The 16,421-nt window shown below is 47.4% G+C and overlaps 1 protein-coding gene and 1 long non-coding RNA gene across 4 annotated transcripts in view; one reads left to right on the top strand and one right to left on the bottom strand.

Moving 5' to 3' along the window:
- LOC129050987 (uncharacterized) overlaps positions 1 to 16,421 on the bottom strand; it is a 96,686-nt gene that overhangs the window by 54,677 nt on the left and 25,588 nt on the right. The window lies entirely within an intron of this gene.
- LOC100173781 (cytochrome P450, family 4, subfamily A, polypeptide 11-like) lies at positions 1,572 to 13,876 on the top strand. Its single transcript, NM_001133305.1, is given in 12 exon segments — positions 1,572 to 1,823; positions 4,923 to 5,064; positions 5,716 to 5,760; positions 6,249 to 6,376; positions 7,409 to 7,533; positions 7,901 to 8,055; positions 8,496 to 8,602; positions 8,689 to 8,879; positions 8,979 to 9,112; positions 10,008 to 10,072; positions 10,219 to 10,295; positions 12,743 to 13,876. Coding segments are annotated over 12 exon segments (1,560 nt in total). The 5' UTR covers positions 1,572 to 1,628; the 3' UTR covers positions 12,939 to 13,876.

The raw sequence follows: 16,421 nt of genomic DNA, 5'->3' as shown, positions 1-16,421 counted from the left end.
GATTTCTCAAAGAACTTAAAATAGAACTACTATTTGACCCAGCAATCCCAATGTTAGCTATATATCCAAAAGAAAATAAATTGTTCTACCAAAAAGACACCTCTACTCGTACATTCATCACAGCACGATTCACAATAGCAAAGACATGGCATCAACCTTGGTGCCCGTCAATGGTGGACTGGATAAAGAAAATGTGATACATATACACAGTGGAATACTAGGCAGCTGTAAAAAAAATAATGAAATCATGTTCTTTGCAGGAACATGGATGAATTGGGAGGCAATAATCCTAAGCAAATTAACACAGCAACAGAAAACCAAATACCACATGTTCTCACTTATAAGTGGGAACTACATGTTGGGTACTTATAGACATTAATATGGGAACAATAGACACTGGGGACTACTAGAGGGGTAGGTACAGATATGAGTAAGCCTTGAAAATTTGACTAATATATGCCATACTCACTACCTGAGTGGCAGAATCATTTGTATCCAAACCCTCAGCATCACACAATATACCAGTGTAAAAAACCTGCGTATGTACCTGAATCTAAAATAAGTTGAAATTATAAAAAGAGGAAAAAAAAGAATGCTCATGCACAGATATGCATGTAAAAATGCCAGGGAGGGTTAATTCATAGCAATAGTTACTATTTAACCTACTTTACTTGAGGTTGGCAAAGCAATGATTTTTTAAATATTAATTTCTGTTTAGTACAGATTGTCCTAAAGAAAGTAGTCAGGGCTCCTAAACAGAGTGCAAAGTTCTGATTGTGTAATTACATACTATTGTAGGGTGAAAGAGAATTGGTAAACATGCTCCTGCTGTGGCTATAGTACTAGACTGAAGTAGGACTAAAATTTTTCTAGGACTTTCTCTGGTAGAGAAGGTAGACCTATCAATGGGGGAAAAGTCATAACTAACATTATGTAGAATTTTTTAAATTGTCATGTATATGAATTGAGAAAAAAAAATCATGCTTGGATATTATGAAACCAGTCTCCCCACTGGAATAAAATAAAGTACTTGAACAGCTGCCATATTAGCATCTGTTTGTCCATATCATCATCCAGTTAATAGAAAGACATAATTCCCACTCTTCACTCAATATATAGATGGAAGTGGTTTTTATGGTAAATAAAATTAGATTTGCAATAAGACAAAAGTGATGATTCAAGACTTGGTTAATGTTGAGTTTAAATGTACATATCATGTTGAGAATTTTCTTTGAACATGTAACCAAAAAAAGTGCTATTGAATGAACATTATTGCAATGTAGTAAAGCAGAATGCAAATTCCTTGAGGTCAGCATTCAAGTCTATTTTCCTCGCAGTGGTGCCCACACACCTAGCATACTGCCTGGCACACAGTAAATGCTCATTAAATATTTGTGAGGTACATGGACAGGGGAATGTGGTAGACAGCTGATGAAGCTTTTCTCCCACTGTTCCTCTAGGTGGATCATCCATAGTCAATCGATTCTGAACTCTGAGGTCCAAGTTCTGCCCTCCCCCTTCACTCTCCCCACAAGTGGGCGGGACAATCCTCCCAGGACTTGAGCACAGGTGGACGGGGGTGGTCAGAGAGAGGTAGGGGCACTCAGAGATCCAGCAGGTGCTGCACCATGAGTGTCTCTGTCCTGAGCCCCAGCAGACTCCTGGGTGGTGTCTCCGGGATCCTCCCAGCGGCCTCCCTGCTCATTCTGCTTCTGCTGCTGATCAAGGCAGCTCAGCTCTACCTGCACAGGCAGTGGCTGCTCAAAGCCCTCCAGCAGTTCCCGTGCCCTCCCTCCCACTGGCTCTTCGGGCACACCCAGGAGGTAGGGAGGAACTCAATGGGGGAGTGGGAGGGCAAAGAGGGATGGGGCTCTGAGACCCTGGTCACAAAATCCATAGAGCAAAGCCTTGTTTTGTAACACACGTGAGGACTCAAAGGAACACCCAGCCTACCTCTCTGATCTCAGCTTGTCCCAGTCATGAGGAGCTCACTCCTCCCATGAAGCCCATCCTGCTGGTCCTCAGCTCTATCACCCATGCCCTCCTTCTGCAGATATCAAGTGTGTCTTGGCAGTCCTGCACGTGGAGGGCAATGCCTGATTGTCTCCAGGCTGGTTACCCCATAAGCCTTGGCTTTTCTCAAAGAACAAGGCTTCTAGATGCTCTCTGCCCAGTCATTCAATGCCATCACTCTGCCTGGCCCTGCATTTGCCTGGGAGCACAGACACCCATCTGAGGAATCTGTGCCATGAGGAGTTTATTGTCTGTGAAGAATACAGGCAGGAATTTGAGAAGGTGTCAGACTGCAGGAAAAGAGCTCACTCTGCTGGGGTGGATATCTGAGGCAGAGATCTACTGGTGTAGGGGACCAACTGGCTAAGTAAGTTTCCCCAAGACTCACGGAATTTCCACAACAGGTGATTTAGGACCTGAAAACCTGACAATTGTGGGTACACATGAGGGGGGTAGCCTGCACGATGTCCTCCAGGTGAGGAGACTGGTGTCTGAGTTGCACATTGAACAGGGTGTGTTGACCTCCTGGCTCTCCTCCCACACACCCAGACAGTGAGCTCCCTGGAGGTGAGCATGTCATCCCCTCCCTATGCCCCAGCAATCAGCAAAATCCTGGCACAGCTTGATGATCACGTCAGGCGTGTAGAGCAAGCTTGTCCAACCCATGCCCCATGGGGCTGCATGTAGCTCAGGATGGCTTTGAATGTGGCCCAACACAAATTCGTAAACTTTCTTAAAACATTATGAGATTATTTTGCAATTTTTTTGAGCTCATCAGCTATCATTAGTGTTAGTGTATTTTATGCATGGCCCAAGACAATTATTTTTCTTCCAATGTGGCCTAGGAAAGCCAAAAGATTGGACACGCCAGGTGTAGAGGAACAGAGGAAGAAGAGAAAGGAGCAGCAAAAGGGCTGAGGAGGGACAGAGCCCATCCCCCATGCACTGCTATCCCTGCACGGGGAGGGGGGCCGGTAGGAACAGAGCACGGTAAAGGGCTGCATGGAGAGGGACTCATCAAGGTGCTATGAATTGAACACACTTAAGTAGAGATAGGGGTTTCAGGGAGCTGAGGCCTATTGTTTCTCAGCAAAGAAGGCAACATATTTCTGAGCAGAGCAGAACCAATGTGGGGACCTGACAAAGTTCTAGCCCTATATGGACTGGTCCCAATACCACTCTGCCTTCTTTCCCATTCTCCTCTTTTACCATATGTTACTCACTACCTCACTACCTGCCTCTGCATTTCAACCTCTAGGCCTCTGATCACACTGTGCTTGCTACCTGGAATTATTTTCTCATTCATATCTATCTGTCAAGGCCCAGCACCAAGCTACCTCCTTCAAGAAGGCCTCCTGGGTCTCCCAGAAGTGAAGGGCTGATTCTTTTTTCTACGGGCTATCCTCAAGAGGCCAGAGCAATGTTAACTTGTCTCAGTTATTGTTCTGCAGTGTCACAAGTGTGGGATTCTTCTGGGAGAGACCATCTCTGATTTATCTTTGTAACCCAATAGTCCCTCAGTAAATGATGACTCAGTGAGTGAGGAAGAGCTTTCTAATCTTCAGTTCTGAGTTAGGTCCCTCTTCAAAGTTTCCCCGAATGCTTGTCCTTCATTCCATCTCATGTCCATTATCCTCTACTGCACAGCCTGTAATCTTCCTCACCCCCCAACTAGTCTGAAAATTCCACACAGATAAGGACCACAGCTGTGTCCTAACGCCGTGCCTGAACCACACTGGGCACATAGTGTGTGTGCAGTAAGCATGTGCTGAATGATGGAGCCTACCCCACAGTAGGGCAAGCTGCCTCAGAGCTGGACAATATGATTGTCAGAAGGAGGTGGGCAGACATTAGATATTTATATGGTAGACAGTTGCTTTGAGTTACTAGAAGCAGTTGAAATAAAGAAGAGTTGGCTACATGGAACATCACTAGGACCCAATGTCTTTGAGGGTTCCAGATGAGATTAAAGCCAAGCTGAGTCTTGAAAGCTGAGGAGAGGTGGCTGCTCTGTGGCAGAGGGGAAGGGCATTCAAGGTAGAGAAAAGAGCAAGTGCCAGGGCCCAGAAGAGTGAGCAGGGGTAGCTGGTGTGTGAATCAGCAGCAGTGGTGGCATCGGCATTGGAGCTGAAACAAACGGGTGATGGTGGAATTGCCAGCAGGGCTGGAGGCAAGAAAAGAGAAGTTGAAGCCAGAAAGCCAAGGGCTTTGTGATCCACATCGAAGAGTTTAGAAAGATGACTGCAGGCAGCAGGGAGCTCATAATTCATTGATAAGTGAAAATGAGAATAAGAAACCCAAATCTCAAAATTATAGTCCAACACCAGCACCATATGCATATACCCAGACTCCATCCCATAAATCTGTACATATTCAACATGTAGAATACTATTATGCACACAATTTTATAGTTAATCTTTTTTTGCTTAGCCATACACATCCCAAACGCTATTTTATCTCAACAAATATTTACCATATATGCTGGGATAATATTGAAAATATAACAAGTATGATTATATAAAATTATAGTGTAATTTAAAATGTTTACATTAATTCATTTTATTCTCTAAATATACTAAATGATTTTACAAGTCTGCTCATCAAGTAATACAAGTTATGCACATTGCCCATGGAAATTGTTGTATTTATGACTTCCAGAGATTTTACACAACATGAAGACAATGGCTGACTTAAATTTCTGCTGGCAGTATTGAGTGAGGGCTCATAGCGCTTGGCCTAAGGTCAAGTCCTGGGGAGAGAGCAAGAATCTGGATCACAGCTCAGGTCATCAGAAACAGATCTAAATCCCTAACCTGAGCTACATGGCTCCTGTGGTTGTCCTGCCCTTCACTCCTGCTGCAAAGACTAGAAGTAAATGAAAGTGTTCATCTGTCTACCCTCGTTGACAGTTCCAACACGACCAGGAGCTACAACGGATTCAGGAATGGGTGAAGACATTCCCAAGTGCCTGTCCTTATTGGATATGGGGAGGTAAAGTTCGTGTCCAGCTCTATGACCCTGACTATATGAAGGTGATTCTGGGGAGATCAGGTGAGATCGAACCCCCATCCCAACTGCAATGTCTCTTCCCTGTTGACACATGACCCTGGGTCTGTCAAATTCCAGAAGAGAGTGGCTGTTCCAACATCAATATCTGAAACCTCTCCCACGCATCCACCAAGCCCACCATGCCCAGGCTGTAGTCAAAAATATTTACTGAATACTGAATGTTTAAAACAATATGTGGGGCTGAATTTTCTATTCTTTTTTCTATTTCTCTATTAAGAAAATTGAGGTTTTCTGAAATGTAAATTGCCCCAGATCTGTAAAACAAATTTCATACCCACATTGACTTGGGTTTTGAAGCTCTAATTGTTGCCTGTCCTGGTCAGGAGGTGACTAGGAAAACATCAATGTAGAAAAACCCATGGCTCTGTATTATTCATTGTCATTGAAGACCTAGCCTATGTTTCTCACCAATTCACCTTCCTAGCCCTCTGGGTGTTTTCCTGCTGGAACACTGAGTCTGTCTTCCTGAGCCCACACTGACCTTCAGGACAGAAATAGAAGCGGATGGGAGTCAAGTGGAAGGTGACATGGGTCAAACTGCCAACTGACAGACACCAATAACTGATGGCTGCCTCTGAGACTGCCTTGCTTAGTAACTCCTAGTCTCCTATAAAGTCCTTTCTTACCTTTCAGACCCGAAATCCCATGGCTCCTACAGATTCCTGGCTCCATGGATTGGTATGTGTGCAAACTAGGACTGCAGCCCACTCCCTAGTTAGGTTTGAGTTATTTATTTGGCTCACAGAGAACAACAGATTAGGGGCCACCACTATCATGACCCCATCCCCAAATCAAGCCTCATTTCCTTCTTCTAGCAAGACCCTCACCCCTTCCTAATGCTGGTGCAAACCTTCCTGAGGCTCAGCTTCTTCTATTTCATGTCTCAGTTCTCTCCAGACATCCTTGGCCTCACATTTATTTCACATCTGCCCACAACCCTTTTCAACCTTTATCTCACAGCTGTCATAATCACATGGATGTAGCAGCTCAATTACAAAATTCACATGCCTGAAATGTACCTCCTTTTCCTACATTTGCCCATGATGTGGCTTCTTCTGGATAGTTCTCCCCCCAAGAAGCCATCTTTCTCCCTCCCAAATTGTCACGTCATCCCTAGGTCCATGCAGCCCCTGACACACACATACACATATTCATGTCTACCTTAGGGTATGGCTTGCTCTTGTTGAATGGGCAGACATGGTTCCAGCATCGACGGATGCTGACCCCAGCCTTCCACTATGACATCCTGAAGCCCTACGTGGGGCTCATGGCAGACTCTGTACGAGTGATGCTGGTGAGTCCATGTTTCTCTCCTCTCCCCACACCCACTCACAGCACACACTCTCACCAACTCCACTCTCGACCCTGTGTCCCACAGGCAGCCACAGACATAGACACATGGAACAACACTCTCAGGTCATTGCTGTGAGAGTAGAGGGTTCCCCAGAGTTGTATAAGGTAGGAGAACACCCAGGCATCAGGTCAGATCCACATTTTGTTCCCCACCATAGGAATAGAGATTCATGGTGAACACAAGACCCTTCTTCTCCCACTTTGGAACCTCAGCACAAGGGACTGGAGGAGTATGCAATCTTGTTGGACAGCAGGACTTCCTATGCTGGCTGGCCTGGGCAATGGCAGCTTCAGTGGCAGCATGGACAGGCCAAGATGTCATCACCCACCCAGGCTCTGGCCTGGGGCCCCAAGTTTCTGCATGGATTTAAGCCACCCTGGGAAGGAAATGAACACCAGGTCTATGTTCTCAGAGCAATACCTGCCATAGCATCATCTCCAGTCAGGACTCTGATTTCTCATCCAACTCTGCCCAGCAAATTTTGATGAATGGAAAAGAATTGAAGTCCCTGTTTTCTCTACAACAGAGTGCCCATACTAGCCCCTTAAGCTATCTTTGGCACTGAAACTTTCTGCCCTAAAGTTGGTGTCCTACTAGTCCCTCAGAACTAGCTCAGCTCTCAGAACACTGAAGAATCCCCCATTATTTATCCCAGAACAACAATAACAACAAAATTTTCACAACCATATGTCCTAACTGAATCTCAAAATTCAATACTTAATCCATGCTATTGTGAGAGGATCTGTTGAATGTTGTATTAAAAGTGTGTGAGAATTAGGTGTCAGTTTACCAACACCGGCTTTACAGTCCCAGTTTCTACAATGCATCTGCTCTGTAAAGTGAGGAATCCCAACCAAGATATCTGCAAGCTACAGGAAAAAACAAGATATCTGCAGGTACACGAAAAAGCCAGGCCTTATTAGCAAAGCACTTCTTGGAGATTAAGAAGGTCCATGCCCCCTCCCACCACAGGACAAATGGGAAAAGCTCCTTGGCCAGGATTCCCCACTGGAGGTCTTTCAGCACGTCTCCTTGATGACCCTGGACACCATCATGAAGTGTGCCTTCAGCCATCAGGGCAGCATCCAGGTGGACAGGTCAGTGACAACCCTCCAGCGGCAGGCCTTTGTTCTTAACAAGTGGAGTGCACATACCTGAGGGGCAGGTGGGACAGCGTGAAGGCTCACCTCCACACAAAGGAAGAGTCAGTCCCCGACCAAACTCTAATTCCAGTCCAGACCAAACAAAGTCTCAGGAACAGATGCCTAATTTCTAGCATAGGTGGATCCTGGTTGTCCATTCCATCTGATAAAGGCCAAAGGATAATAGGGCTGTAAGATAGAAGAAACATTGCCTCAAGGTTGCTTGTCCCCATTATCTGAGGCTGCCTCCTCTCAGACCCCATTCTACTTCCGGGTAATGGGCCCACCCCGACTGCGGTCTCTTCTTCATACTCTCCCTCAGGAATTCTCAGTCCTACATCCAGGCCATTAGTGACCTGAACAGCCTGGTTTTTTGCCGTATGAGGAATGCCTTTCACGAGAATGACACCATCTACAGCCTGACCTCTGCTGGCCGCTGGACACACCACGCCTGCCAGCTGGCCCATCAGCACACAGGTTCTGTCTCTTCCTCTTGTCTCCCAGCCTTTCCCAGGCACAGTGAAAGTACCTGCCCTGACTCCTCAGGCAGAGAAGGCCCCTAGTAACCCTGCAGAAGCCAGAACACACTCAGCCTGGGGAATTCCCTTGCTCAGGGGCTGGGAGCCAAGATGTGAGGGGCCAGATTCTGTGCCTTGGTTTATCAGTGTCCCCACATGGAGATAACTGAATGAGACCCTGTCCAAGCAGCATTCAAGCGGAGCCTCCATAAACTGTGCCACTGGCGGGAGGGGTGCCCTGCCTCACACAGCACTAGAGCTTCCACCCCTGACCCTGCACCCACACTCACATTCATGCTGAGATCTACCAGGCACCCACAGTGGGGCAGTTGGGGAGCTAGGCCTCCTGGGGGCTGCTGATGGTCTCAGCTCTGACTGGTAACCATTGTTCTGGTACAGACCAAGTGATCCAACTGAGGAAGGCTCAACTACAGAAGGAGGGGGAGCTGGAGAAGGTCAAGAGGAAGAGGCACTTGGATTTCCTGGACCTCCTCCTCTTGGCCAAAGTGAGTATGTGTAGGAGAGGCCTGAGTCTTTGCCCAGAAGTACAGAGCAAGAGACCAGCCCTGCACTTTCATCACGGTCTTCCCAGATGGAGAATGGGAGTATCTTGTCAGACAAGGACCTCCGTGCTGAGGTGGACACGTTCATGTTTGAAGGCCATGACACCACAGCCAGTGGGATCTCCTGGATCCTCTATGCTCTGGCCACACATCCCAAGCATCAGGAGAGGTGTCGGGAGGAGATCCACGGCCTCCTGGGTGATGAAGCCTCCATCACCTGGTGAGTGAGGGCTCAAAAGATGGGGTTCCCTGCCTTCTCTACAGGGGAAGCCCCTGGTCTGCCCAGGCCTTGCTGATGTTCAGGATGGGCTTGTTTCAGGAACCACCTGGACCAGATGCCCTACACCACCATGTGCATTAAGGAGGCACTGAGACTCTACCCACCGGTGCCAGGCATTGGCAGAGAGCTCAGCACTCCCGTCACCTTCCCTGATGGGCGCTCCTTGCCCAAAGGTATGAAGTTTCCCCATCCTCTCACCCAAACTCTCCACAGGGACAGGTGGAGGGTGAGAAATCCATGTGTGCTTCAGAGTTGTGCACATCTCTGGGTCTCCCTTTTGTTCTAAAAAAATCAAAAACATACTTTGTATTTAGGATGAATTTGAAAAGTCTGTCCGAGAGCTTGAACCCACCAAAAGTTCAAGAAATAAATGTTAATCTCTGAATGCGGCCTTGGGTCAGTAACTCTAAAATTCTATTCCTTGAGATGTGCAGGGCTGGAAAGAGAATCAGACAAGGGCAGAGAGGGATGTGTTTCTTTCCTCATGGGGTCAGTGCAAAAGAGGCTCATCAGGAATCTCACTTCCTGGGTCGGCTGTTGTCCAGTCTCTGAGGAAGCCTCAGGTTGATGGCAGAGAGCAGCCGATGACCAGATCTGGGGCCACCAAGGCACAACTCCCCCAGTTCTGGTCCCAGTCCTGCCATAACCTAGTTGTGTGAACACAGACAAGACAATTGGTCTCTCTGAGACTCAGGTATCTCCCCTGAAAACTGAGAGCAAAAGAATGTCTTCCTTGGAGTGTTGTTGTATTGAGTGAGTTCACGTATATTCTCCAATGACCCTTGGAGGATATTTGATGAATGTGAAATGTCACTGGACTTACTCTAAAGAGTAATGCTCTGATTCTTTCTTGCTTCTCATTCCTGTATAAATGGTTGTCTATTCATCATCTGAACTCACATGCTTTGTCAAGCCTAACCCACCTGCATAATGGCAGAATCATCCTAGTCAAAGTGACAATTTGTGGAAAGTAGGCCTTTTGGGCCTTCTTTTGCCCCTGCTGGCTGGAGTACCAGGCCACCTCATGTGAATGATTGGTCTTCTCTCTCTTTCCAACCTGCACCACAGGTATCATGGTCTTGCTCTCCATTTATGGCCTTCACCACAACCCAAAAGTGTGGCCCAACCCAGAGGTATGTGGTCCTTGAGAGGAGGAAATGGGGTGATCTCTCAAGACCAATACCTTCTCCTGCTTCCACCTCTGGGAGTCCTGTCCCCTCATGGGTGGCAAGCAGGTGCTGGATCCTTAACTATCCTGGCTCTTGTGCTGTCTCTGCAGGTGTTTGACCCTTCCCGTTTTGCACCAGGTTCTGCTCAACACAGCCACGCTTTCCTGCCCTTCTCAGGAGGATCAAGGTGAGACGTCCTGTGTGGTAATTGAAACAGAGAAATAAGGGAAGTCTCTGATCAACCCTCTGATCTTTGTGAGCCTGATGTTCATATGTGGCATCTTCAGTTGTGCTCTTAAATGTTGGTATTTGTGGGAAAGTCAGGCACCTGGTGTGGGCATCTCTGTGTACAAAAGGAAGGTGGCATTCAGAGCACCTCATGGAGACTTTGCTCCCTCTGCTTCTTCAAATGGGCAGCCTGAATTCACTGTCAGTGCATGTTCCAAACTTCAGTATATTCATGTATTTTCCTCACTTTAAGGACATGAATTCTCAAAATTAGATATTCTCCAGTAAATTCAACTTCAGCTGTTTGCTTTTCTCAGTTATCAGGAATAGTAAACTGTAGATTTCTCTCTCCCCACACATCCTCAGTGCAGCACACTACCTTCCCTATTTAATTCACCAGTCTGCCATAGAGATGAATCATTGAAATCTTTGCATCTATTTATAATACAGATGACCTGCAAATCCTACCTTTCAAGCCATATAAGGAAGAGGTTAAGGTAGCCCTTTGAAGAAAGTTTTACAACAGTGTGTGTCATATCATACATTTTTCTGTCTTGCCCAATGAAATTTTTACTGCATTATATAGTGTTCACATATTTACATCTATTTCCCCATTTGGCAAATTCTGTACATGCCTTAGGAACTTTATACCATAGTCCTGTAATCCACTTAGCACAATATTGGCCAAAAACATAAAAATGTGAACAGTACACTGTCTTGGACAGAAAAGCCCAATAATTATCATATAACGCAAATTTGAAGGCTCCTGGTATGTGAAATATAAAACACACTTGAAATTGCTTTTGAGCTGGAGAGGAAAACTCCAGAATGGCTGCGGTGGAAATCATCGTGGCATCAGGAATCATCCTGTGACATCCACACAGGCAAAAACAATACAAATTCTTAGTAGAAACAAAGTTTGTTCAAAGAAATAATTACGTGACTTCTTGAAACGGTGAGTCCAGTTACACAGAACAGGCTTTAAGAAAAAGCTTCCTCCTAAAACTCCTCTAGCACAGGTCTGTCTATCCCAGTATGAGTACTCCTAAACATTACCTGCAAATCATGTCGCTGCCACTAGAGAACTGGAGAGCATTCCTAAGCTCCATTTCTAGCTCAGAACTAATATTTACTCTCAGTGTATTTCATTCTATTTTATTCATTTTAAAACTTAAATAACATCATTCAGATATAAAAGTATTTCTTAAACCTACCTCTATGAGTCAAGTCCTGTGCAGCGTGATGAGAAAACAGAGATAAAAGGTACAAAAATGTGTTGTACACAAATATATCCTGTGCTCCAGACACACATCGTTCCGTCATCCATCGTTTCACTCATTCACTCACTGAGTGGCTTGTTGAGTGTCCCTGTCCCTGGTGCTGTCCGTGGCACTGGACTGTTAGTGTTCATGTACAAATCACGAATGCTACCTGAGGCCCTGGGAGGGAGAGGCCCAGCTGGCAGGGAGTGAGAGGCAGCTGGGCTCTGACTTCAGCCTTGAGGATGTGGCAGGCAGAGGTGGAGGGAGGACATTCTCAGCCATCTCCACATGAACAGGGCTAGGACATGGGCTGGACAGGTGAAATGTGGGTGAGGCAAGAGCCCACGGAGGGCTTGTCTGCCAGCTGAGGCATTGGGATGCTGTCCCCTCTGTGATGAAGAGCGTGGGAGGGTCTGAGCTGGGCTGTGGCTTCAGTGTGCAGGGAGGGGAAGCAGAAAACCGTAAAGCCTAGGTGAGAAGACAGAGGAAGGACAAGGAAGGACGTTTCTGGAGTAGAATTAGAAGGCTACAGGGGCTGGTGGATGGAGGAGTGAGGTTAGACAGGAGCCCGGACCCTGGGGTGGGAGGCAGGTGGGGCAACACTGAGGATCACCCACCCAGTTCCCCTCCAGGAAGCCTCCCACTGCCCTTCTGACTCCCTTAATCCACCCATCGGGGACCCCCTATGAGGATTCAGGTCCCTGTGTGTCCCACTACATGGGAAGCACCTGAGAGTGTGGCCCACCCTCACCCTACAGGACCTGAACTGACCTCCACACTGGAGAACAAGAAATGTTTGTGGAGGAGTGAACAAACCATTGATTAACTCTTTATCTATTCATGTGATTAGACTCTGTGCCTTAGAGCCCTGGCCTTGTCTTGATAGAGGGTTTCAGGCTGCTGAGAGCAGAGGTAGAAGGTAGGAGTTAGGAGCTAGCCCAGGAAGACGGCTCTGTCCAAGGTTTGGGATAGTGTGAAGCCAGGATGGGGTAGAAGTGTCCATGGGCTGTAAGTGTGCAGGGGCTGGACACACGAGGATGGGCACTGAATGCCCACCTCAGGGCTGGGGTCGGGGGCCAAAACCTGCTGAGATCAGAATGGGGCCTGAGGACACTTCTCAATTCATTGTCTCTGCCTGGTCCAGGAACTGCATCGGGAAACAATTTGCCATGAACGAGCTGAAGGTGGCCACGGCCCTGACCCTGCTCCGCTTTGAGCTGCTGCCTGATCCCACCAGGATCCCCATCCCCATGGCACGACTTGTGTTGAAATCCAAAAATGGAATCCACCTGCGTCTCAGGAGGCTCCCTAACCCTTGTGAGGACAAGGACCAGCTTTGAGGGCCTCCACCTGCCATCCTGTCTTCCTAACCCCCGATGCTGTCCCCTTCCTGTCTGCCCATATCCTGCTTTCTATCTGCCCACCTTCCCTTCTTCCCACCTGCCTGCTGTCCCCCAGTCTGCCTGCGCTTCTCTCTCTCACCTTTCTCCAGGCTCCCTACCTTCTTGTCTACCTGTCTCCTACCCACCTGTATCTCTTGTTGGGAGAAAAGCTGAGTGTTGGGAGAAGGTGAGGCAGAGCTTGCATGTCTGACATAATGTAAAAGAGTCTTGGATCATGTCCAGGATCCAGGGTCTAAAACCCCTTGTGGCCTTTGGAACACCAAGCTCTGTGCTAAAGTGTGGAAGGCTACCCTGACGCACCATAATCGAAGCCCAGGGCATAAAACCCCTCGTGGCTTGGATGGAATCCAGGGCTCGTGGCTCTGGAATGTGTCTGGACTTGCTGGCTCCTTGCTCCTTTCTCTTCCAGGATCAATTGTATCTTGAGTTAAAAGAACCTGCTCTCCATCATCTCAAATAGCAGAGCAGATGCTAAACCGTCACAGCTGTAAATCATGTGCTTAATGCAACGTGCCCTTTCGACCCCCACATTCTCACCACCTGTTTCTTTGTTTGATCACCAATAAATAGTCTGCACTTCCAGAGCTCAGGGCCTTCACAGCCTCCATACTTAGCTTTGGCGCCCTGGACCCACTTTCTCTTTCAAACTGTCTTTTCTCATTCCTTTGACTCTGCCGGACTTTGTCATCCCCACGACCTGGTGTTGGGTCCGATCACCCCAACATCACTGAATCTCCACCCACCTCCCAAACTCCTGCCTGCCCTCCAGACTGTCTGCCCATACACCTGTCTCCTTCTTCCTGCCTGCTTGTCTGTTCCTATATTAGTTTCCTATTGCTGCTGTAATAAACCATCACAATCTCAGTGATTTTAAATAACGGCTTTTTATTCTCTTACAGTTCTGGAGGTCAAAGTCAGATATGGGTTTCACTGGATGAAAACAAGTTCTGGACAGGGCCAAACCCCTACCCCTAGAAGGTTTCAGGGAGAGCCCTTGACTTTTCAGCTCCAGAGCTGCCTTTTTTGCATTCCTTGGTACTGTCCCCTCCTTCCTTTTTAAAGCCAATGGCATCTTCAAGTCTCTCTCTCTGTGACTGTCTTCACATCTCTTTCCCTCTTATAAGGACCCTTGTGGTTAGTTACATCAAGCTTATTAAGATAATCAAAGATAATGTCACCACCTCAAGATCCATTACTTACTCAAAAGTCCATTGTGACATATGCAGTCCCAGAATCACAGGTTTCATGAATTAGGATGTGGACAACATGGAGACCCATTGTTCGTCCTGGCACAGCCCCTACCTGATTGTCATCTGATGTATCCATCTAAATCTCTCCTGTATGCTACCTACCTACATACATGATTGTCAGCCAGACAATCCCTCTATCTTCCCTCCTCTCTAGAATAAGGTTCACAAGCTTGCATGCTTTGTCCAGCTTCACATGGAAGGTGATAGGGTTAGAAGAGGAGACACTAAGGCAGGGAGATAAATCTCTACTGAAGAGAGATAACGGAGATGAGGTGTGCCTATTGGTGCCAGAACCCTAGCAGGGCCTGATTTGACCCATCCCCCTGCACACAGCCTCATACCATGTCTCCCCTGGTGCCCACACCCTGTCCAGCTCCTGAGGCTCCCATGGTAGCTGAGTTTAGATAAAGGATATTTATCTAGGAGATCAGAGGGAGAAGCTCACACCTATAGGGAAAAGACTCCAGGCCTCCATTCCATTCAAGATTTAGATTCAAGATGAATCACAGCAAGGCTGAGCTAAGAGCCTGTCTTGCCGTATTTTGTGTTACTGTAACCGAATACCCAAGGCTGGGTTATTGATCTAGAAAAGAGGTTTATTTGGCTCATGATCTGGTGGCTGAAAAGTTTAAGTTTTGGCAGCTCAATCAGATGAAGTTCTCACGCAGCTTCCACTCATGGCAGAAAGCAAAAGGGGAGTGGCACATGCTGAGATTGCATGGTGACAGAGGAAGCAGGAGAGAGACTAAGGAAGCAAGACTCTGTTTTGATCCCAATGTCTTGGAAACCTGTCCGTTCGAGATACAGCTAAACCTCAAGCCTGTGAGGTGGAAGGGGGCACTAATCTCTTCATAAAGGATCTGTCTCCATGATCTAAATATCTCCCACTAGGACCCACCTCCCAACACTGCTGTGTTGGGGATCAAGGCTTCAGGAGTTTGGTTAGGAACATCCCACATCCCAGCCATAGTGAGGCTGTACTGAGCTGAGCAGGAAAGCCTCAAAGGCCTGGTCTGTCATGAGGGCCTTGTAAATTCAGCTCTCCACAGTCCCAGTGAGGTGCAGAAAGAGACCCCAGCCTAGCAACGTCACCAGGTACCTGTCAACCTCCCTCACATATGGAACCTTCAGGCTTCTCAGGAAGCTCATGGCGTGGGCAGCTGTCCAGTCAGGGGTGGGAGGAGCCCAGGTAGGCAAATGGGTCTGGCTGGTGGAAGAGGCTGTCAGACCCTAAGCAGCTCCTTCCCAACAGCACTTCTTGGGAACCAACTTCTTGGTTGTCCTCTGCCTCTCTGGCTGGCCACCCTGATGGGGCAGGGGCATCCTCAACCCTGTCCACACTTGGTGACTGCCTGGGTGCTGGTACTGCTGACCCTGGGCTCTGTTCCAGCATGCGGGCCCCATGTACTACCCCTGGGCTAGTGTCACTGATTGTCCCAGCCTCTCTCAATGCAGACCTTGCTTCTCTTCCTAAATCTGAACCCATATGTTCCTCCCACCTATTGCCCACTCCTAGCCCAGGACCTTGGATGCCATAGAGGGAATTTCCTCTGCCTGAGATCTGAAAGCTCATTCTGTTACCCTGAAAGGGCTTCTCTTCTAGTTTGTGCCTGCAACTAGGACCTCCCTCCAAGTCCCCTGAGTTCCCAGGTCATTGGATTAATTCAGTCCTGCTCTGAGAACGGGCAGGAAAGGGGAAGGCTGGAAAGTCGGTGATCAGCCAGGAGTGGAGGGAGATGGAAAAACTGGGAGAGGAGAGTGACCTGGGAACATCATGAACAGGATGGCCGGCCAGTCCCCTGGCATCAGGGGATTTACAAGGGCTCATGTTGGCCATGCTCAAAGACCACAGGACAGTGGGCACTCACTCCCGTTACTACCCCTAATACGTGGTTGAAAAGAGGAAGAGGAAGCGAATCATATAAGTGAAAGTCTCATTGCAATTGGAGAGGTGGAGACCTCAGAGTGATCAAAGACATAGGGAAGGTGCACAAGGAGGGGGAATCTGAATATCTCTATGTAAAAGAATGATGTGGAACTTTTACATACAAGATATACAAAGTAAAAAAAAATGGATAGAAGGGTTGAAAGATAGCCCACAGAATGGCAGAATATATTCACAAATCAAATGAGAACATATAAAGGACTCCAACACACAACAACAAAATAC

Source organism: Pongo abelii, chromosome 1, assembly GCF_028885655.2.
Source record: "Pongo abelii isolate AG06213 chromosome 1, NHGRI_mPonAbe1-v2.0_pri, whole genome shotgun sequence".
NCBI lineage: Eukaryota > Metazoa > Chordata > Mammalia > Primates > Hominidae > Pongo > Pongo abelii.
Note: the sequence above shows the minus strand (reverse complement) of the source record. Positions and strands in the feature narration are given on the sequence as shown.